Here is a 22,767-nt window from a genome sequence, read left to right on the forward strand (position 1 = left end):
ACGATCGACCGTCGATCTCGAACGCGGCGTCCGATTCGTAAAACTTTCGCGAGCTTTCGAATGGCCCGACTAAAAGGAGATCGGTACGCGGCGAGTTTAAAAAATTCGAACCTACCGATTTCGATGAAAAAACTGTATGCCACGGACTCTGCGAACTTTGCTCGCGTCGACGCGAAGCCGTTGAAACGCGCCGAGATCTTTTCTGTCCTGGAATCTCGATCGATCGCCCGGCCCTTATTTCCCGGTGCTGAATCATCGCGCACATGGAATTACCATTGCCGTTACCATTCGCCGTCTCTTCTTCGTCGCTTCCGCCTCTCGTACTCTCGCGCCTCGTCCGTCTCGTGTCTCATCTGTCAGTAGTCCGCAGGCCGTCAGCCAAGAAAGACGCGCGTTCGCTCGGCTCTGCGATCGGTCCTCGCGCACGTGCGCGCGACCAGTGGACCACGCTCTCTCGCGTCTCGCAAATCGAACAAGTGGTTCACAAGTTCGTCGTCGTCTTTTCGACTTAGCAAACGGACGATAGAACGGTCGCGTTCGATTTTCGTCTTTCGTTCGCCGTCGGATCGTTGGACGCTAAAATTTTTGATTCGAAAAATCGTCGAGTCCGTGCGGGGAAGCGAACCACCTTTCGAACGTTGGACCGAGAAAATGCGAACCCTCGGTTCGCGAGCGGACGAACGTTATCCGTCTCTTTTCTCGAACGTAGAGAAGGAATGTTTGCTCGGGAATCGGGAGGTCGACGAATCCCGGCCACGTGATCGCTGAATAATGTAAATATGATATAACGTCGCGGCCTCCCGCGACTCCGGCGCGGCGCGAAGAACAACGAGCGCTCGCCTGCTCGCTCTCCGGCATACGAAAGAGCGACGATGACGAGAGAGATCGCGTCGACGGTGCGCCGGTCCCCGAAACTCGAAACGGAGGTCACGGCGAGATCCGGATAGACTCGAACCGTGGAGCGGTCGCCGATCAAGATCGGCTGTCCGAAGCCGAAAGCCGAAGAGGACACCTACGATTATTGTCGGAAGCGATCCGATTCGCGGCGAGTCGTCGCCACCGCCGCGGAACGGTGACGTAACGGAAAGCCGAGGAAACAAACCGAGTTTTATCGTATTAATTATGCCAACGCGACGACGGCTCGATGAGATTCCAAACCAGGAGACACGCGAGTCTAGCCGCCTCTTGCCTCTTGCCTCTTACGTTCTGCGTCGTATCGTTCGCGAGTCGCGAGTCGCGAGTCGCGAGTCGCGAGTCGCGAGTCGCGAGTCGCGAGTCGTTCGAAATTTAAGTTGAAATCCGAAGCAGAGACAAGTTTCGCTCGGCGTACGAAACCTTTCGGCTCCGGAACACGTGTCCGTAATGAGAACTCGATCGGTTTATGTTTTTAGCACTCGTTACGCCGCCGATGCGCACGTCGAACCGAGTCGTTGGCGAACGAATGCGACAGGAAATTCTTGGTAGCACCTCCAGCGCGAGCCACGGAGACCGAATATTTTTAGTCGGCGAACGGAAGTAAACATGGAGTTCTGCAAACGGCACAAACTGCTGCACGTTCTGCCGCGATCCGGAAGACGAATCGCGTGGTCCTGGCGAACCGAAAACGGCACGATCTTCCGGATCGCCGGCAGAGATCGCTCCGAGGACTGTCGGATAGAGGTCCTGAACGTCCTGCTGCCCTTGGTCGGCGTTCTTCTGGCACTGATCGTTTGCCTTCGCCGGAAATGCGAGAAACGGCGAGTCGGGTGAGTCCGCGACGAGATTTCGATCTCACGATTGGAAAACGAGCCGTCGGAGCTCCGCGGCGAGACGGGGACGCGTCCACCGACGATCGAGATGCCGTCGGCGATACCGTTTTCGCCGTTGGAAGAAGGAAGATCTTTCCGTCGACGGACGATTTTGGTTTTCTCGGTGGACTCGTCCCTCCGATAATGGAATCGGAGGACGGGCAACGGGTTTTCCAATTCTCGAGCGGGTGCGATGTTTGACTTTCGCGGAGCATCGTCCAACGGATGGGCTTTCTAGGTTCGGCAAGGACGAGAATTCGCTCCGGAGCTACGAATCTTTCGACGCGTCACATGGTTTCGGGACCTCCGGGGAATACCCAGGCCCAATTGGGAGAACTCGCGATCGCGGGATACTCCGCGATTCGGAGAGCCGAGTTTCATTCGAACAATTTGCTCCAATTGTCGCGGATCGTGGCCGTGCACGTGGGGATTTCCAGCTGAATCGGACGCGCGCCGAGTCGCGGACTCGTCGATTTTTCGATTCTTCCTCGCCCTGCTCCTCCTCGTGAACGGTGTCGCGAATATCGGTCGATTCTTCGCGCCGGCGAATAGCGACGAAACTGTTCGTTTCGCGGAGTCGGTATTCGAATCTTCTTTAAACATTTACACGCCGAACGAGTTCCACGTTCCGTTCGATATTCCAGCCGCGTCTGCGAAAACCAACGCGACGAACGCGTTCGACTTGTTTCTTAAGCGTCGGCTCCTCGACATCTGGAAGAATTACGTATCGTTTGTAACTCGAACCGGCGCGATGCTTTTCGGATTACCGCAAAAAAAAAACCGGCGCAACGGAGCGCGAATCGATCGACGGATTCGTTTGGCGCGCACGTGTGCGTAATTCTCGACGCGCGTAACGCGCTCCTTTCGAAGAATCTCGATGAAGTAAGATGGCCGTCCCCCGCGCGCGCGTTTGTCCCGGTTCAACCGCTGGAAAATCAACGGCGGCCGCTTCCCGTTTCCCGCCGCCATCCTTCGAAAGAATGCCCGACCTTCGACCGAAATAAACCTTTCGATAACTCGGTCGAATTCTTCGAAACAAACGTCTCGCGGCGAGATCGGCGAGATCGGCGAGCGCGCGCCCGCCCGGAAAAATGGTAAAACCCTTAAAAGCGTGCAAATTTCGATCCGCGAATATATACGTTGCGAATCCGAAAACTCGCTCGCCTATACCGCGAACCTGTAATATCTGCGCGATCGAGGAAGAACGGCACCCGATCGGTCGAGCGGAAATCGTCGGACGACAACCTCGAGGCGATAAATTACAACACCTGCGGGAAGGTGGTTAATTAATTTTCTCGAGCTCGAGACGACCGTGTACGCTCGCGAGAAAAATTCCGATCCCGTTTCGCTTCGTGTTTCCGATTACCGGGAAATTAATTCGATGATTTTTCTTCGGGGAAAATCGATGGACGCGACGTCTCGCGGATGATCGATCGGTCCCGTTCGAATCGTTCTTCGATGGACGCGCTACGATCGCCGCGCGCACCCGTCTCACCGACCATGGAATCGCGAGATCGAAGTTTCCTCGAGCGTGGAACGCCTTTTGGGTCGATACTCGAGGTAAGATTCGTTCCTCGGACTTCGAGAGGTCTTCGTTCTTGTTTTTCGTTCGCAGAAGCTCCGGAGGACGTCTTCCGTTTCACACGACCAGGACATCGTTCTGCATATCGATCCTTCTGATCCTTCTCCTGGAGGTTTGCGAGTCCTTTCTGACGACCGTATCCCTGTCGTCGATATTCACGGTTTTTGCGGTAGTTTCTTGCTGGATTCTCCATCGGAGGACAGAGGTCGACGGCAGCGACGACTCCGGGATCGCGTTCACGGCAGCGATCTTCGCCGCCATTGGCTCGGCGCGTGCCTGGAAGTGCGTTTACCTATCCAGGTTCGTGAACGATCGGCCGAGATCGTGTAAAATATCTTAAACTCGAAGATCGCAGTCCACGAATACGTTCTTCTCAATTTCGTCAGGTACGGTCTGTCGATCGGCCACGTTCGGTTCGCGACAGCAGCATCGACCGCCATTTTGTGCGGTTCCTTCGCCGTCCTGGACTCGTACGCGCTCTATCTCACGGTAAGCGTTAAGGATTATCGTGTCCCGATCTCGTCCCGATCGCGCCAGATTCGATCCGAACTCGCTCGGAGAACCGCCTTCGCGAGAAGCACCTGCGCGGGAATCGCGCGTCGCGCAGCCTTATCGAGAAGAGGCCGGCAACCGGGCGCAAACATTTGTTTTACATTTTCTCGGCTTGTTTGAACAATAGCGTTTATTATCGCGGCCCCGAGCGCCGGGCCGATCGAGCAGCGAACGCTGCTTTTCCGTCGCCGCGCCGTGCCGCGCCGTCGCGCCGCTCTAAAACTAGATCGCAAAAATAGATGCGGAACTTCTGCGCCGTTTTTCGCGGAAATAAAACCCCGTGCCGATCCGCGGACCGACATCCGGCCAAATATTTTTCTCCCGTGCGCGATTTTCCTTCGGCGGATCTGCGCGCGTCGGCGCGCAAAGGCCGCGGCTGAACGCGGCTCTGCTTTTTTTAAACCTCCGTATGATTTCGCGACGCATTGTTCGCGTTCCTTTCGTCGCTCCGCGAAGAATTTGTTCATTTCATTATCGTTCGCGGTATTTTTAACCGAAACGTTTGCGCGCGGTCGTAGCTTCGAAACGGTTTCGAGAGATAATGGAGCGCTCCGCGGTTCGATTCGAGCGCACGGTTCTTCTTTTCTTCGACGTAGCAGAGCGCGAGAAGGAAACGGTGGCAGAGAATCGAAAGAAGATCGGAAAGAAAGAGATCGAAGGGGCTCGCATTCTCACCGAGTACCGAAGAGCGGTCGAAGAGTACCCCGATTCCTCGAGCCGATCGATTCGATCGAGAAATTCCCGGTCGCGTCGACGCGCGACAATGCCGCTGCCACTGCCACTGCCCCCCCCCCTCCTACCCCCGGTTCCGTCGAATTGGCCGCGAACCAGACAGCATATTTCGCGTCTAATTATAATCGCGTTAAGAGCGCACGCCTCTTCGATGGGCTGGCAACGCTCTCGCGATTCCAGGCCCGCTCGCGCTCCGAATAAACGATCCGCGCGCATCCTCGCTCCTTGACCCACTAACGGCGAGCCGCTGGAGCGTGCCCCAGCGGATCGCTCGAAACACTCCAGATACGCGGAAAGCCGTTTTCTCCCGTTGCTCCAGGCCAGAAGAAAGAGGAGACGCCCGATCGGGCGGGCAGCGGACGAGCCGGAAACCGCTTACAGGCACTCCGAAGCGACCTTCGTCGGCAGGATCACCTTCCACTGGGTGGTCGGTCTGCTGTCGAAGGGCTACGAGGCTCCCTTGGAGCGGCAAGACCTCGGCCAGCTGCCCGAAGAAGAGTCCGCCGCGCGGCAGTTCGAAAAGTTCAAAGCGATCTTGGACGAGGAGAGGGTGAGCGACGCGAAACCGAAATTTCGTGCCGTTCCATTCGACGTTACCGATTATTCGTTGCGATTTCTATCGAAGGAAAAGGGCCGACTGTCCCTTTGGCGATGTTTCTGGAAGCGAGTATGGTTTCCGTTCGCCGTCGGAGGGTTCTTGAAGCTGCTGGGAGACGCCGCAGCCCTCGTCGGACCGATGACCATTTCGAAAATCTTGGATCACGTCTCCGCGACGCGGAACGGGACAGATCACCGAACCTATCGAGTACTAAATATTATCGAATCGCGTTCGAGTCTCCGACGAACCGCGTCGTTGTCCGAGATATCGCTAACCGAGCGATTCGAACGCGTTTCCAGAGCGCCATGACCTTCTCGGAGATTCTCGACAACGGCTACTTCCTGGCGTTGCTGGCGTTCGCGTTCGCTCTGCTGCAGAGCACTCTGAGCCAGGCTTCCACTCACGTGCTCTGCGTCGAGGGGATTCGTTTGAAGACCGCGCTTCAGGTAGGCTCGATCCTCGAGAGCCGATCTCTCGAAGGCTCTTCGTCTGTACATAATTCGATGTTGCGCGGCAGGCTCTGTTGTACGATAAAGCGTTGCGCTCGTGTTCGTGGAGCATCGACGAGGACGACGAGAAGGACGGGGAGCGGCAGAGGGGTCAGCGGACGACCGACACGGCCGCTCTGACGAATCTGGTGTCCGAGGACGCTTACAACGTGATGAGCTTCTTCTGGATCGGCCATTACGCTTGGGCCATTCCGTTGAAGGTAAGTCCTCGGTTACCTCGGTTTCCCCAAAAACGACCTTGCTCGATTCCAGATCGCCGCGATAGTCTTCCTGCTCTACGCGAAACTGGGCGTCGGCGCCATCGTCGGCGCGCTCTGCTGCATCCTCCTCGTCGCTCCGGTGCAACTGATCCTCGGGAAGAAAATGTCGGAGAACTTCAAATCCGTCACGGTATTCGTCCATCTCGCGTCTTCCATCGCGGCGCCTCGTTCCGAATCGTTCCGAATCGTTCCGACGAATGGAATTCTTTCAGAGCAGAAGCGACGCGAGGCTGCGTCTCGTCAACGAGGTGCTCCAGGGGATGAAGCTGGCGAAGCTCCGGGCCTGGGAGGACGTCTTCGAGCGGAAGATCGCGAGGACCAGAGACGAGGAGCTCGAAGCGCTGGACAAAGACTCGCTCTATTGGGCTCTGATCAGTAAATTCGATTTCTTACGCCGAGAAAATTTAACGGGGGCCGCTAGATCCAATACGATTCTCGTCGCCGCTAGATTTCCTCTCTCACGCTTCCTCGGTCCTGACGACGCTCTTCGCGTTCGGAGCCCGCTACTGGATAGAGGACCGCAGCCTGGAGGCTGGCAACGTTTTCGCCGGCCTGGCTCTCTTCTCGCAGCTCACCGTGCCCCTCCTGATCTTTCCAGTGACGATACCGATCGTCGTCGACGCGATGGTGAGCCGCTCTCTCGCGTTCTCGCGGTCTCGTTCGCTCATTCGCGACGACGTTTTCTTCAGGTGTCCACGACGAGGATGGAGGACTTTCTTCGACTTCCGGACATGGAGAACGTTCTGCCGGATCTTAGGGACGGGAAGTCGAAGGAGGCCGACGCCGACGACGACGACGACGACGACGACGACGCGTCGTCGAGGACCGATTCCGTCGAGGAGAGCACCGTGAGTCCCGGCGAATCGGTTCTTAAACGGCGAACCTCGGCTATCGCGTAGCCGAGTCTTCGTCTCAAGTTCGAGTTGTTCAAGGTTGCAGCGACGAAGGTGCAGAGCGACGCGACCTACGGATCGTTGGGCAACATCGTGGAGGACGAGGAGGACGGAGAGTCCTGCGGTTCGAGGGACTACCGTTGCCGCGTCGACGTCGACTCTTCCGCGGACACGGTGTTCGAGAAGGATCCGGAAACTCCGATCCTTCGGATCAAGGAATGCGCGTTCTCCGTCCGAGACTCCGAGGAGGGAAAGCCGCCGATGTCGATCCAGGCGCTCGACTTTCCGCGCGGTAAATTCAAAGTGTATCGGTCTCTGCGCGCGGACACTTGTCTCGAACTGATTCGCGACTCGCTTTCCAGGCCAGCTGACGCTTATCGTCGGAAAAACCGGAAGCGGAAAGACGTCCCTGCTGCTGGGGATGTTGGGCGAGATCCAGAGGACGTCGGGATCGATCGAATGGAGCAAGTGAGTGTTTTCGCGAATCGCTCGAATCGACGCCGTCCGCTAAACCGATCGAAACCTTTCGAAACAGGGGTTCGAAGATAGCCTACGTGGCGCAGAGAGCCTGGCTTCTGAACGCGACCTTCAGGGACAACATCCTCTTCGGATCTGCCTACAGGCCGAAGCGATACCGAAGCGTGTTGAAGGCCTGCGCTCTGCAACCGGACGTCGACGTCCTGCCGGGACAGGATCTCGCGCGGATCGGCGAAAACGGGATCAATCTGAGCGGTGGCCAAAAGCAGAGGATCGCCATAGCTCGGGCCATCTACAGCGACGCGGACGTAGCGATCATGGTTGGTTCGCGCGATCTCGATTTAGTTCTATGCGAGCGACGCTAAACCCTCGAACGCGCGCAGGACGACCCTCTGTCCGCCTTGGATCCTCAAGTGGGCCGGCAGATCTTCGACCAGGGGATCCGGAAACTCCTGCTGAGAACCGGCCGCACCGTCGTCATGGTCACTCATCGCTTGGATTTGTTGTCGGCCGCTCATCGGGTGATCGTCATGGACGATTGCCGGGTCAGAGCCACGGGCACCAAATCCGCGATCGAGGAGTCGGACCCAAAGTTGGCTACCGAATGGAGAAACGCGGCGACGAGACAACAGGATCGGCGGAACAGTCGCAGAATCGCGAGGGACCGGTGGTCTCTGCCGAAGCTGGTCCACAGAATCGGTATCACCGCGAAGAACGAAAACGCCGCCGATGGATCCTGGATCGCCGAGCAGGATGCTCGCGCGGTGAGTCACCCGAACGGCCACGCTGTACAGCGTACGCTCCGTACCGTTCGCATAATCGATCGCGTCTCTGCCCAGAATCCGCCAACCTTCGTGCCCCTCAGGATGCGAAGGACCGTGCTTTCGGGGTCGAGCTACCTGACCCCCGACCTCGCGGACCTTCCGGTGCCAACGGACGAGTGGAACATCGCCGAGAAGCCGTCCAAATTCCATCGGAACGCTGCCAGATCGATCAGTCTGCAACCCCAAAGACGGCCGCCGCCGGTTCTTCGTCAAAGCAGCACCCCGACCATGCTCGAAAGCGGACGCGTCGCACCCAGGTAGAGACGTCGCGTTGTCCGATTTCGGGTACCGTTTCTTACCGCATTGACTTCGAAGATCGTCTTCTTCTTCTTCTTCTTCTTCAGGAAAAGGAACAACACCTTCGACAACGGACGGACCAGCGGCGTCTTCGCACAGATATTCTCCGGCAGGTTGGACCCGTACGAATCGCCGTTGTTATATTGCGCCGAAAAATCAATTAATTAATTAATTACCGACCGGTTCTCTGCCCTCGGTTTAGTTTTTCATCTTCCAATTTTGCCAAAACGAACGTTTTCAGACGACCCTGCGTCGAGTACGCGCGGGCGATCGCGACGCCTCTCGCGGAGAAATGGCGAAGCTCCGTTCGGTGTCCGTACAGCGCCAATCGATGCAGGGGCAAAACGCTGAAACCGTTGGCCAAAATCGACCGTCGGTAATTCGACCAACGGTTTCAGCGTTTCGACGCTGCGCGCGATGCCGCTATTTTTATGTTTCCATAAAAGCAGACGATTCTTGCCGGATTTCACTTTACATCTTACGGCAAAAGCGGTTCGAATCGTCCGTGCTTCGTATTCGCAACATCGCGTACAAACCTTCGTCCTTGTTAATCTTCCCGGATAAAGGAGATTCGAATGCCGCCACACCGCCTCGTCGAAGCTATTAAAGGAAGACACGATTGTTTATACTCGAACGCGGTACCCCGATATCTTGCAATCGATTCGGAGGATTCTTATTTTCGATAAATATTCGTGGTCTAATCGCGGTAGTTGCGCGTTAACCTCGAACTTTCTCTCGCTTGTAGAATCGTCGCGCATCCCAACGAACGAATCGTCCTTGAACGGAGAACGGAACGTGCCGCGCAAATTAATGCCGTCCAATAATGGCGGACGAACGCGATTCGAGATCGAAAGGTATAGATTCGAAAATTACGGATACATCGTTTCTCCACAGGTCCAGCCAGGTGCGCGAGCAAGATCGCCTTCCGGCGAAGAGACTGTTGTCGGTGGAGTCCAAGGGAGCGGAAAGCAACGATGCGGAAGAAGGTTGGTAGACGATCTCCGATCGATCGTTGCGTTCTCTCGTACGATCGCGCGTATACTTTGGGATTTATTCGAAATCCTGCTTCTACTCGCTGACGCTGGCTCGTCGATGCGACAGGAAGCTGCGACGAGGAAGATCGCGAGTCCTGCGAAGACGGGCGTGGAACGGTCACCGGAACGATATGCCTGGATTACTCGAAGGCGGGAGGCTGGATACCCGGTTCGATCTACGCGGGGCTGGCGATCCTCTGCCAGATCGTTCGCGTCTACACGGACCTCTGGCTCGGTCGCTGGACGGATCGAGAAAGCGAAACTTTGGGCGAGGGAGAAGAAAACGTGATCGCTAAAATTTTCCGTTTACCGCCGATCGAACGATCGAACGATTCGACTCATGCTCGGACGAAATCTTATCGAAATTCCAGACTTGGTTCTACTTCAGGGTCTACATAGCCCTTTCCGCGAGCTCCATCCTCCTGTCTTTCGCGTGCAACGCGGTCGGTCAATGGACGGGAGCCAGAGCCAGGAGGCGACTGCACGAGGAAGCGATTTCCAGACTTCTGAGGGCGCCTTTGTCGTTCTTCGAGCGCAACCCCGTTGGGAAGATCCTTAGCCGATTCAGCGCCGACACGGGCGTCATAGACAAGGTTTCCGTTCGCCGAATACCAGCCGAGAGAGCCTCGCGGATTCGTCGCGGTACGAGACTCTCGAACGGGATTTTTGTTACAGAAATTGTCCACGTCGATCCAGAGACTGACCTTCTTCGCTTTGCTGTGCGGATCGGCGATCGCGGTGAACGCGATCGTCTCGCCGTGGTTCCTCGTCGCAGCTCTGCCCACCTGTGCGATCTATTACCTGGTCCAAAGATTTTACAGGCGCACCGCGAGGCATTTGCAGCGATTGGACGGCAGGTTCGACGATTTTCTATCGCATCGAAACGTATCGAAACGCCATCCGATCCGTACCACTCGGCGCGAAATCGTTCTCGTTCCCTTCGATCGTAGTCCCGGCTTCGACGTTGGTTGCGTCGGTACGTCGTTCTCGTGTACGCGTCTCGTATTTTCTTTTATAGAAACGGGCCCTCGCGCAACCCCTACAAACAACGAGCAACGCGGTGTAGCAGTAAGTAAAATCGAAAGATCGAGACGGAGGAGTTGAAAAGAGCGCGATTGCGAATTTTCCAGCACTCGATGGCCGATCGCGACCCACTTTTCCGAAACTTTGGCAGGTCTAGCCACGTTGAGAGCCTCGAAACAGGAGGATCGGTTCATGGATCGTGCTACCAAGTGTTTGGACGTCAACGCGAACGCGTTTTTACTTTTGAACGCGAGCGGCCGATGGTTGGGCATCGCATTGGTAAGAAAACCGACCGATTCTTTTCGACGCGTGTCGTAGAAAATTAAATTCAGCTGGCAGCTAAAAGATATTTGCGACTACCGATCGACTCGGACGTTTCTAGGATTACTTGGGTGCCGCGATAGTGGTCGCAGCGACGTTCGCCGCGTTGATTTCCGCGGAACTCTATCCGAGTCGCGTGACACCGGCTCTGGTGGGTTTAGCGATCAACTATACTCTTCTGGTACCCATCTATTTGAACTGGGTGGTGAAGTTCACCGCGGAGATCGAGATGTACATGGGCAGCGTGGCGAGGATTTCCGCTTACAGGCACGCCGAATCCGAAGATTATCGAGACGAGGACGAAGACGGTAGCTTCTTCGCGATCTTCGCGTATTAATATTCTTCGGTCAGCGATTCGATGTTTCGCAATTTTGTTCAGGCCACAACCGGGTGCCCGAAGTCTGGCCCGACAAAGGCGAAATCGTGTTCGACGACGTGTCTCTGATGTACCACGCGCAAAGGGAACCGGCGATCTCCAACCTGACCTTGAAGATCCCGGCAGGACAGAAGGTGAGACAGAGAGAGAGAGAGAGAGAGAGAGAGAGAGAGAGAGAGAGAGAGAGGTGGTTGAGAAAATCATCTTCGTTTTCGCTTAGATCGGTGTCTGCGGAAGAACCGGGAGCGGCAAGTCCACCGCGATGATGGCGCTCTTTCGATTGGTGGAGGTTGCTCGAGGCAGAATCCTGATCGACGGGGTAGACGTTCGTCGGTTGCCTTTGAGGACCCTTCGATCCAGACTCTCGGCGATTCCTCAGGACGCGATCATGTTCGGTGGCACCATTCGGTAAATATTGATCGCGTTTCTCCCCGCGACGTTCTCGCAAACACGGAATCACGAAGATCGAACACGATCGACAGGGAAAACTTGGACCCCCTCCGCGAGCACGACGATCGAGAACTCTGGAACGCGTTGGAAGTCGCGCAGATCGAGGACGCCGTCGCTTCGCACCCCGCGGGTCTCGGTAAGGCCGCGTCTCGTTCACCGACCGATATACCAAACTCCGCGAGCTGAAGCATTTTCTCTCTCCGAAATCAGACTTCGAGGTTCGCGAAGGCGGCGAGAACTTCTCCACGGGTCAGCTGCAGCTGCTCTGCATGGCCCGGACGATCCTCCGGAAGTCGCCGATCGTCGTTCTCGACGAGGCGACCAGCGGGCTGGACGCTGCCACCGAGAAGTCGCTTCTGAAGACGGTCTCGGCCACCTTCGAGAACAGAACCGTGATCGTTATCGCGGTAACCGCCTCGCGTCTCTCGAAACCCAAGCGCGAGCACACGGCACTCACCACCGATATTTTCTTTCGTTTCGTTTTCAGCACCGTGCGGCGGCTCTGCTCGACTGCGATCGCATAATCGTGTTCCACGAGGGCAAGATCGTCGAGGATGGCTCACCGGCGGATCTGTCCGGACGACCGGGAGGCTTCTTCGCGAACATGGCGAAGTCCAACGACAGGGACGAGGACGCGAGCCGCTGAGAGCGAGGAGTCTACGCGAAAACCGATCGCGAGGAGCATCTATTTTTGATAAGCGAGACAACCGTTCGTTGCCGTTTTACTTTTTCTATGTCGTAATAAAATGGTCGTTGATCGACTACGCGCTCTCGTTTCATCGATCCCGTCCAAATCCTGTTTTTTTCTTTTTCCGTTTTCGTTCAGGCCTCGAACTCCAGCCGCGAATAAAGAAAATGAGAGGAGCGAACGATCGACGACCACCAGCGAGACGACGACTCCGCCCGAATCATCGATCGCTGCGCTTCGAACGCGGAGGAGAACCGGTCGGTGACCAGAGGCGCCTCGTCCGGAGCATCTCGAAGCGCGATCGATCGCGGATCGCTCGCGGAACGAACGTCCGCGAAGAGTGGACAGGGTATCGATCGCGCGGTGTCGGTCCACGCGTGGCCGGCGAGCGACGCGCGACGGTGGCCAGCGGACAAGGTGCCAAACGATAATAATTACCAATACCCCCACGGCAACGCGGTATCGCGATATCGCGCGCCGCGATGGAAAACGTGCGCTCGTTTTTCTGCCAGTAGCATCGAGACCGGTCCGTCGACAGCTCGCCGGCACTCGGGTGTCCGCCAGCGAAAGTTCCGTCGTTCTCCGTCGATCGGCTATTTTCGAGGTCCGCGAATCGTCTTTTCCCTGTGGCTCGTCCGACCAAGCTTTCGCACCGCGCAGGAAACGCGAGTGCTTTTAAAACTACCAGATTACGACTCTACGGTTACGCGGTCGATGCAAAAAAGTATCGCGGCAGGTAGCAGGGAGCAGGGAGCAGAGTGCAGAGAGAATCTTCGGTTCGCGGATCTCTCGATGGAAGACCGTGAACGGAGTTGATCCGTCCCGCGCGTGTGCAACGTCGATCGAACCCTTTGGGAACGGTTGTCGGCGTATCGAGGATGTCGAATCTCGCGGAAGCTGCAAGCGTATCGCTCGATCGTATGCGCGAACAAAGATCGGGATACAACTTTGCCGCCGTAGTTTCCGTGAAACCAGCTTTCTAATCGGTAATTATACGTACGTCGCGAACCATCGATTCGATCGCGATCGGCAACGGACGATGAATCTCGATAGCGGACTCGCCGGCCGTCGGACGGTTTCCTAAAACCCGGAACAGGAAGAACCTTCTTCCGAGGAGATAGTCGCGAAATCGTTTCGAACGAGGGTCTACGTCCTCGCGTCCGAGGAAAGCGAGCGCTTTCGGCGCGACATGGCGCGACGTCGTTTCGTTCGGACTCGACGGTGAGAAAGGTGAAAACGGAACGTTCGATAAACGAACGACGATAACGGCGTGGACCGAGTTAGGCGATAACAGGCCGAGATAAGAAAATGGGATACGGGGAAACCCGGTCCCGTCTTCCAGGAAATGGCCGCGAACGTCGAAGAACCGATCGTCGTTCTCCGAACCGTTGTTTCGATTCGAATCGAGACACCTTGGTTTTGGTGACGCGCGCGCTGACGCAACGCGCTCGCGAGGCTCGAGGCTCGAGGCTCGACGGACGCGCGTCGGTGTTGGTTGCTTACCGGTGCCTATCGTCGCGGAACTCGAAGATCCATTAACGAACGCTCGCGTTTAAACACCTCGGACGACGACGGATCGATTTCTCGGTACAGATGCAGGTGCGGATGCTCCGCGATCGGATGCGCGGCAATTTTCCGAGATTACAAACGAAACGCCGAACACCACGGAAATAATATACGTATAAAGTACGAGCCATTATTTCCAACGTCTCCAATCGACCCTAATACGCTATAACACATTTGTTTAGCATCGCGGTAGTATAGAACCGGTAGAAGAAAATTAAGTCCGGCGAGCGCTCCGCGTACGCGTACATATTTAATGGCTCGGTAGTTCGAGGTGCGAAGCGTTTCCAGCGATTTTCACGATAATAGAACGGCCTGTTTCGAAGGCGATGCCGCGGTATCCCGTGGTAACGAGGATGTCGGGTGAAATCACCGCGTTTCGAGGTCGATCTCGGAACGCGAGAGAACCTTGGAGCCGTTGAAGGATTATTGCCGCAAAATTCATATCCTCGACGCTGAATCTCGATCGCTTTCGTCGAGGCGATTCTCGCGTATAAAACGCGATACTCTAATTGCGAGGGAAGCGCTAGATTCTCTCGCGTTGCGCAAACATCCGGTTACGGTTCGAGATCGAGACGTACGATCTCGCGAAAAAAGGTTGTTATTGTCGTTGCACGGGTCTCCGATATATCGGTTTAAACTAGAAAAAGTCCAGACCAGAGGTGTAAATCGTGCCGAACAACAGCGAACGGGAGAAGTCGGGGGACGCGTGGCGCGGCGTGGCGCGGCGAGGCGAGGCTCGAATAATTTCGTTGGTAATGCGATTCCAACGACTTCGGGGCCGGAGCCACGCAACGCACGTACACCGACCCGTTTAACGAAAAGAGAATAGGACTCGTTAGATAAGACGGCAACGTGTTTCTACCTGCCTGTTGACACTGCGTCTCTTTGTTATCGGCTAGATAAGATTTCTGCGTCTTTGTCGAACTTGAGGCCTCAGTTTTCCGCACGAATTCACGGAGTGCAGCTCACCGCGGCGCCGAAAATTGCATGCCGCTGCGGAACGACAACCTCGATCGCTCGATCCCGGTGACTTCCGTCCGATCCACGATCCATCGAAAGCCCTCCGATAGCGAGTTCCTCGAATCGACGTTCGACGTTCAATCTGAAAGGTGAGTCTCCCGAAACTTGTCCTCGGTTCGTCGAGACCGGTCGAGATCGATCGAAATTGATCGAAATTAACCGAAATTTACGAAGTTCGCGAGCCGTGTAGAAACGTTTATCTCTATTATCGCAACGATAGGCGGGAGCCATCTTGAGGACCGATAAAATCGTGGCGATTACCTCGTCGCGATCCGGTTGCATTTCCATCGGTGTGAACGGCGATTGGGTAATTCTATTGCGCAACGAAAAGTTCGGAATGCGAGGCGACCGCCGTCCGTCGAGCATCCGTCGAATCCTGGAATTCTCGAATCCTCGAATCGTCGCGGATCTCCGTCGTTCTCCCGAAAAATATATCTCTTCGGTTCGCGGCCGGCGAATTCGGCCGTGAAAAAGCGAGCCGGGGGCAAACGAGGCAATTAGCGGTGGTCGGAGCCGGGAGCCGCGACAACCGAACGAAAACCTTGCCGAGAGAGGACAGGGACGGACGCGATCGCCTTCGAATCGAGATGTACTATTTCAAGTTCGAAGGGAAAACCACGTGGATCGCGGTCGCGCGCCGATCGATCGCGCTCGGTCACGATCACGGCCGATCGAACGAGCATCGAATAGTCGCGAGTCGCGATCGTCTAGAAATCGCCCATCTGCGAACGGATCGAAGCAACAGAATTCCTAGTAAATTAACTTTTGTTCGGAGATCGGTTCGTCGAACTACAGCTATCGAAGTTCTTTACGCCAAATGAGTCACAACTTCTACGTCTATCGCGTAAGATACGAAACTTGGATAAATTTCGATTTTCCTCGTTCTTAGTTCGAGCACGAGTATTCGATTCGAATCTATATTTCACAAACTTTGAGAAACTCTTATTTCTAAACTGCAGATTTTACGCGTTCACGAGGACATTTATTGTTATTATTATTATTATTATTACTATTATCGTTGTTATTATTAGAGAGTACCCGAGTCAGCAGATTACTGCGATAAGGGAAAAAGAGAAGATTAGGGAAAAAGCGTGAGTTCGCCGAATGCGAACTTGAAAGATTTCCTTCGTCGGAAATCGCGATCGCGATCGCGATCGCGATAACGATAATCTAATGACGTCAGCAGCTCCGCCAATTCGAAGCAATTGCGAATCGGACGACTTCGACGACAAAGACAACGACGACTCTCGTTCCATCGTTGTGCAACGAGAGAATTACGAAACGTCGTTGCGCGCGTGCAGAGTATCGCCCACGCGCCGTTACGTAAAGCGATCGGAGAAAGGGAAAATTTAGAGAATGCAGAAAACATCGAAGGTCGAAAAGTAGGAAAAGAAAGTCGAAGAATCGTCGAGTTTCCGGCGTGTCTTCGAACGCGTTTCCCGAAGCGAGTCGCGAGAGTCTCGGACGAACGCGCGGTTGAAACAAAGTTCGACGAGATCCTGCTCGCGACGACCGATCGAACACCCTCGTCGCGCCCCGGATCCCTGAAAGCCCGAGTTCTTCGTAACCGAACGTATCGTTACGATTCTCTGAAAATACATTCGACGCGCCGTTCTTTCTCGGATCTTCGGATCCTGTGGAGCAAAACTTTTGCGTTTCGAAAGAGGCGTTCGCGGTCCCCGAGCTTCGCGACACCGGGATGGAAACGCGATGGGAGGACTCGGCTATGAAAAGTCGCGCAGAATTTCCAAGCAGCTCGTTGCGCGGAAAGGCGAGCAAAGAAATCGCGATATCGTTTCGCTACCGATAAGATCGACTGTGGCCTTCGCAAACTCGCGAACTCGCCGATTCACCCGACGGTCGCTCCCGACCAACGCTGCTCGAGAATAATCAGGCCGAATTACGTAAGGCGAGTTGAAGTGCGAGCGTTAACACTGAACCTGGCCAACGCGGCGGTACGATCGCTCGACTCGACCCGACGTTTCGCCAGGTTTCGACTTTGCAACGAATTTCTACGCGGGTCCTTCTCGTATTCGAACGTTGCCGAAACGCGCGAGATCCGCGCGGTTATACGCTGCGAAGCGAGTAGACGCATTCGGAAAGCTCTAATTAAGTAATTCGGTCTCGCGACAGAGAGAAATTCGTTCGCAAATTCGACGAGCTCGCATCGAGATTCGCGATCGCCGGTTTTCCGCGCGGGTCTTCGACGAACGAACCGCGGCATCGTGGATCGTTCGTTCGCGCCAAAGAGATCTCGGCGAGACGATCGAGGGAGTTTTTTGCCACGAATGTCGGTCGATCCGTGAGAATGTGCTAATTCGTTGTGACGTAACCCGCGAACGGCCGACGCGCGTACGTCGCGCACTGGACGTCGTTAGCACGAGCGTGCGACCATTGGACGAGCTAAGCCCGCGGCCGCGTGCTCGCGCTACGCGTACCTCGCGTACTTTGGTTTACAGCGTTTACGGCGTTTACGGCGTTTACGGCGTTTACGGCGTTCGCGGCGTTTTCGGCGAGTCGGCGAGTCGGCGATCGTCCCGATTCGCGTCCAGAGACGCGTTTTATTTTCGGTTCCGGAGAATCTCGCGACGGTGGCAACGCGACAGACTCGAAAACACGATTTCGAGTCGCGGACGTCGCGCGAGGAGCGTCGCGAATCGAAAACGAGCAGACAAATATTTGCCCCGGCTCCGTGATAATCGTCATAATAAAGGACGCGATAAAGCAATTCTGGTGCGCGCGGCTCGATAACCGGCCTACGTTATCTTAATTAACACGACGAACGAGGGACTCGGCGAGAGCGAGGGACTCGGATCGAATCCGATAAAACCGAAGCCCCTTCGATCGTCGACGGGGAAATGTTTACACGGGAAACGTTTCCACGAAACCGTCCCGGAAAAGAGAGAGAAAGAGGGAAAAGAGAGTAAAGAGGGAAATCGGTTCGAAGAGGTGCTCCTCCGGTTTCAGGTGTGAAACGAGTCTGCCATCGACATGCGTCGGACGAGGAGTGCAAGATGAGGTTCTCGTGCTTCCCGAGACCGAACATCCTGGGACAGAGTCGTAGCATCAATTTTCCCCCTTTGCCAGCGAACAACGACGACTCCGACAGCGTCGTTGGCATAAGTATCGTGGTAAGTAGAACGCGCGCGCGAGCGACCTTTCTCCGTATTCTCTTCCGAAGATTTCTCTGCCACGGATCGCATCTCGGAGCGAAGGCGACTCGTCGGCGTAGCGATAATCGATTTTTCGTTTTCCCGTGCAGAATGGAAGCTACAGGCAGCCCGTGGAACGAGAGCTGAGCTACGGCGTGGTGAGTGATCGCTCGAACACCGATTCCTCTGTTCGCGTTCTACGTACAAAATTATTAGGGTATCGTGACGAAAACGATGTTCGGTTCTCTCGAGATACGTATTTTCAAAAATGTCTATCGAAGTTGTTCGAACGCTTCTCCGTTACATCGTAAACATTTCCGATGACGTTTTTCCCTTTCATTGTTTTCATAACCGCGTCGATACGAGTCGCACACCTGTCGCGATATACGAACAGTCGCTCTCATTAATATTCGGGTACGATACCGTCGCTTTGCGTTTTGCCGCGTACGAGGTGCGCGATTCTGGTAACGCGTCGCTTCCACAGTGCGCAACGATTCGCTATTTCTTACAGATTGAAAGTACGCGAACGATATTTTTCTAACGATAACGTTCGTTGGCGCGATACATTTTTTAAAAATAAATATTTTATATATCGGTCGTGTTGAAAATTTCGATCGTAATATATTTTGTCGCGAATCCTTTCCGTTTAGTACCATCGGTTAATTATTAGTCCATTAATTATTAGTCCATCGGTTGTTACGATCTTTGGATCGACTGTGCGGCGTGCGGCGTGCGACGTTGATCGGAACAGACATTCCTTCGTTCAGATACGTCCCCTGGCCGATGCGACGGCAACGGCAACGACGACAACGGTCAATGGAACGAACCCGCTTCCGAACTCCGGCGGAAAGAGCAAGGCGCCGCCTCCGCCTCCGCCATCGCAGCCTCGAAACCGCAGTCCTCTCCCTACGCATCGGGAAAACGATCGAGAGGATGCCGGACCCGCGACCGACGCCGATCGGCCCGTCAACAATCCTAGGGGTGGTGTCATCGGCAGGACGCCCACGCCACCCTCTGCGCCGACACCCGTCTACGACAAAGATGCCAAGTAACGATCGCTATCGTTGACACTTTAACCCTTGCGCCAAAATACCCGCCCTGGTAACTGGTAACTGGTAACTGGTAACTGGTAACTGGTAACTGGTAACTGGTAACTGGTAACTGGTAACCAGCGACCGGACGTCCGGTTCGAATTTGCATCCGACACGTAGAAGGGCCTGATTCGATTCTCGGGATGGTCGAGTTCGGCGAGACGCGAACGGCAATTTGTGTTGCAGGAGCAGCCGGCAGATCAAGAAGGCCATTCTGGAGAACGAGTTCCTCGGCAACCTCGAAGAGAACCAGGTGGATGCCGTCGTCTCGGCGATGTACCCTAAACAGATACCGCCTAGCACCTTGGTGATCAAAGAAGGAGATATGGGTACAATAGATTCGCGTATTATTTATCTCGCGTGTAAATGCGAAGCGTGCGTAATTACCGGATCTCCGTTCGACGAATTGTTCAGGGTCGCATCTTTACGTCTCGGCGGAAGGCGAGTTCGACATCTATCAGGGCAACAAGTTCCAGAGGAGCTTCGGTCCCGGGGTCGCCTTCGGAGAGATCGCTCTCCTGTACAATACGAAACGTCTTCGCTCCATCAGCGGTAAGTTGCCGGCCGCGAGACGAGCGGACGGATCTCTCCGTCGAAAGTCCGTGGCCCGTGGCATCTTCATCGACCACGCGTTCGGCTTTCAGTGAAGAAAGGTGGGAAGGTATGGGTCCTCGACAGGTCGGTGTTCCTCACCATCATGATGAAAACGGCCCAGGAGCGGCTGGAGGGCAACGTCAGGTTCCTGCGACAGGTCTCCGTTCTCCAGAAGCTGCCGGAACCGAAGGATCATCTCCTCGCTAAGATCTCCGACCTCATACGGTTGGTAGGTAACCCGACCCTTGTCCCGCGTTTCGTCGATCTTTCGAGCGAGAACGACCCTCGAAGCTGAATACGATTTCATCTTCCTCTCGCGTTAGGAGTTCTTCCTCTCCGGCGCCAAGATCGTCACCCAAGGCGAGAAGGGCGACAAGTTCTACATAATCAGCGGAGGCAACGTCAGGATCACGAAAAGCACGGAGCAGGGAGGCGAGGTGGAAATGGTTGTCCTTGGAAAGGGTCAGTATTTCGGGGAGAAGGCTCTTTACGACGACGAAGGTGAGAATCGACGACACGCGACCGCCGTGGCTCTCGCACCTGGCGTAGAATGTCTGACCTTGGACCGAACGTGAGTCGCCGTTAGTCGCGCGTTACTCGAATCCTCGAGCGGCCTATCGTCGCGACTCGCGTCCGCGCGTAAATCGGATAGTCCGCTCGAGGATCGAAGAATCGCCTCGAGGTGTCCTCGAGGTGTTCTCGAAGCTGGCCGCTCGATCGACTAGAGAAATCGCACTTCAGATCTTTCTTGAATTATCTGGGCGGTCTCGACGAAATTCGGAACAAGAACTGGGTGGCGGAGTACGAGAAGCAAAAGCGGTCGCTGACGCCGAGGAATTGGACCAACGAGTACTTGGAGCTCGCGTTGACGGACTTGGAGACCAGAGGCACTTTGGGAGTCGGTGGATTCGGCAGGGTCGATCTGGTCGTCTTGAAGTCGGACCGGGACAAGAGCTTCGCGCTGAAGAAGCTGAAGAAGAAGGTGATGGTCGAGCAACAGCAGCAGGAGCACGTGCTGAACGAGAAACATATCATGCAGGCTTGCGATTCTCCGTTCATTTGCAAGTTGGTAGATCTTTCGCGGACGGATCGTGCGTCGCGTCGACGCTTTCGAGGACGACGAAACGAGGTCTTCTCTGATTTCTCGATCGTCTTCCAGGCTTTATCAGACGTACAAGGACAGCAAGTACGTGTACTTTCTGATGGAGGTCTGCCTCGGAGGAGACGTCTGGACGACTTTGCAGAAGAGACGACACTTCGACGACGCGACCGCGCAATTCATGGTCGGATGCGTGGTCGAGGCTTTCGATCATCTTCACTCGCTGAACATCGTCTACCGTGATTTGAAGCCGGAGAATCTGATGCTCGATTCGCGCGGATACTTGAAGCTCGTGAGTTCTCTCGCGGCCAACCGCGAGTTCGTTCGAGCCGAGCGTCGGTTTCGCTCGTAGCTCGAACTTACGCGCGAACGAAATAATCTCGATAATCCCTGCGAAACGACGAGCGCGTATTCTTGCGTATTATTCTTTCAGGTCGACTTCGGCTTCAGCAAGAAGATAGGACCTTCCAAGACCTGGACGTTCGCCGGTACTCCCGAATACGTGGCACCGGAAATTATCCTGAACCGAGGACACGACAGGTGAGAGAGAGAGAGAGAGAGAGAGAGAGCGACCTCGATCGGCTGTTCGACTCTGTAAACGAAAAACGATCGTTGGCATAATTTCGAATTTCGCGAAAGGGCGGTGGACTACTGGGCCCTGGGGATCCTGACCCACGAACTACTGGTCGGCAAACCACCGTTTCGGGCTGCGGACCACATGACCACGTACAACAGAATCTTGAAAGGCATCGAGGTGGTCGGGATACCGAGCATCGTCGGCCGGAACGCGAGCAACCTGATCAAAAAGCTTCTTCGTCTGAACCCGTCGGAACGCCTCGGGTACCAAAGGAACGGCATTCAGGACATTCGAGATCACAAGTACGTTCCTAATTGCGACGGGTCGCCAGCGTTCGACGTTTCTCTAGTTCTATGGTAGTTCGATGTCGCGCGACCCCGACGGACGCGATGGACCCATCGAAAAGTTGATATTCATAGGAGATGAATCGGAGATTCCAATCGGCAGGCCTATGCAGAGTCGTTGTTTTATTTTGCAGATGGTTCCACAACTTCAATTGGCAGGCCTTGCAAAAACTAACCTTGCCGGCGCCGATCGTCCCCACGGTAAGCGAATTCATTTCACGAATGATCGACGAATATCGACGCGCGACGGAAACGAATGCGTAAATCGATCGATTCGCGCTGTAGGTACGGAGCCAAATCGATACGAGGAACTTCGAGAGGTATCCGCCGGACCACAGCGTTCCACCCGACGAGTTCTCCGGATGGGACGAACAATTCTAGCGGCGTCGACGACCGAGGACGATCGATGGACAGCGTCGATCGAGCGATGAGAAGATGAGACAGCCTTCGCGGGTCGAATCGGAGAATCCGCCGACGACGCGAGCGACCGCACAATATATCTAATCGATCGTTCCGATTTAATCCGGGATACGTACACCGACGCGCACGGTCTTACGATCGGTCCGAAAAATCTTTTCACGTCCGTTAAAGCGGCGCAAGAGATATCTATGCGGTTGGCAGGAATCGCGAGCCACGTTGTTGTTGTTGTTGTCGAGATCGAAACGTTGTTCGTACGTCGGCTGCCGATCCTTCCAACGTTTAGCATTCCAAAAGAACCGAAGCCGTTCGAACCAATTTCTGGACAGCCGAATATTCGATTTCAAGCGTACGAAACTATACGTTGTACCGTACGCGATACTTGTAACTGCACGCGCCCCTGTTGAATCGATACCAAATTTATACTCGAGTTAATAAAAGAAAGTCTGAAAAAACAAACGAACCCTGCGTCTTACACTTAATTCGACCCGACCAAATCGGACC

At 55.1% G+C, this 22,767-nt stretch overlaps 1 protein-coding gene across 6 annotated transcripts; it reads left to right on the forward strand.

The window, feature by feature from the left end:
* Positions 1–388: 388 nt before the first annotated feature.
* LOC117218023 (Sulfonylurea receptor) lies at positions 389–22,722 on the forward strand. 6 transcript variants are annotated; one of them, XM_076518999.1, is made up of 43 exons: positions 391–773; positions 1,392–1,745; positions 3,403–3,669; positions 3,756–3,858; positions 4,973–5,203; positions 5,279–5,458; positions 5,551–5,697; positions 5,769–5,960; positions 6,013–6,150; positions 6,233–6,395; positions 6,469–6,647; positions 6,710–6,868; positions 6,953–7,205; positions 7,276–7,381; positions 7,449–7,710; positions 7,774–8,154; positions 8,230–8,471; positions 8,559–8,633; positions 9,406–9,497; positions 9,613–9,830; positions 9,917–10,138; positions 10,221–10,402; positions 10,720–10,847; positions 10,951–11,197; positions 11,269–11,399; positions 11,486–11,673; positions 11,748–11,851; positions 11,926–12,122; positions 12,203–12,424; positions 12,542–12,820; positions 17,957–18,120; positions 18,252–18,299; positions 18,909–19,189; positions 19,419–19,561; positions 19,647–19,784; positions 19,877–20,055; positions 20,150–20,397; positions 20,568–20,891; positions 20,986–21,217; positions 21,359–21,465; positions 21,565–21,804; positions 21,981–22,047; positions 22,132–22,722. In XM_076518999.1, exons 2-43 carry the CDS (start codon positions 1,522–1,524, stop codon positions 22,225–22,227), a joined length of 7,779 nt encoding a protein of 2,592 aa, XP_076375114.1. In that variant the 5' UTR covers positions 391–773; positions 1,392–1,521; the 3' UTR covers positions 22,228–22,722. The 6 variants fall into 6 exon arrangements, with proteins under 6 accessions (XP_076375208.1, XP_076375114.1, XP_076375179.1 ...); XM_076519064.1 differs by having other exon boundaries at positions 8,559–8,624; XM_076519093.1 differs by lacking the exon at positions 18,252–18,299 and having other exon boundaries at positions 389–773.
* Positions 22,723–22,767: the final 45 nt, after the last annotated feature.

Source organism: Megalopta genalis, chromosome 1 (assembly GCF_051020955.1).
Source record: "Megalopta genalis isolate 19385.01 chromosome 1, iyMegGena1_principal, whole genome shotgun sequence".
NCBI lineage: Eukaryota > Metazoa > Arthropoda > Insecta > Hymenoptera > Halictidae > Megalopta > Megalopta genalis.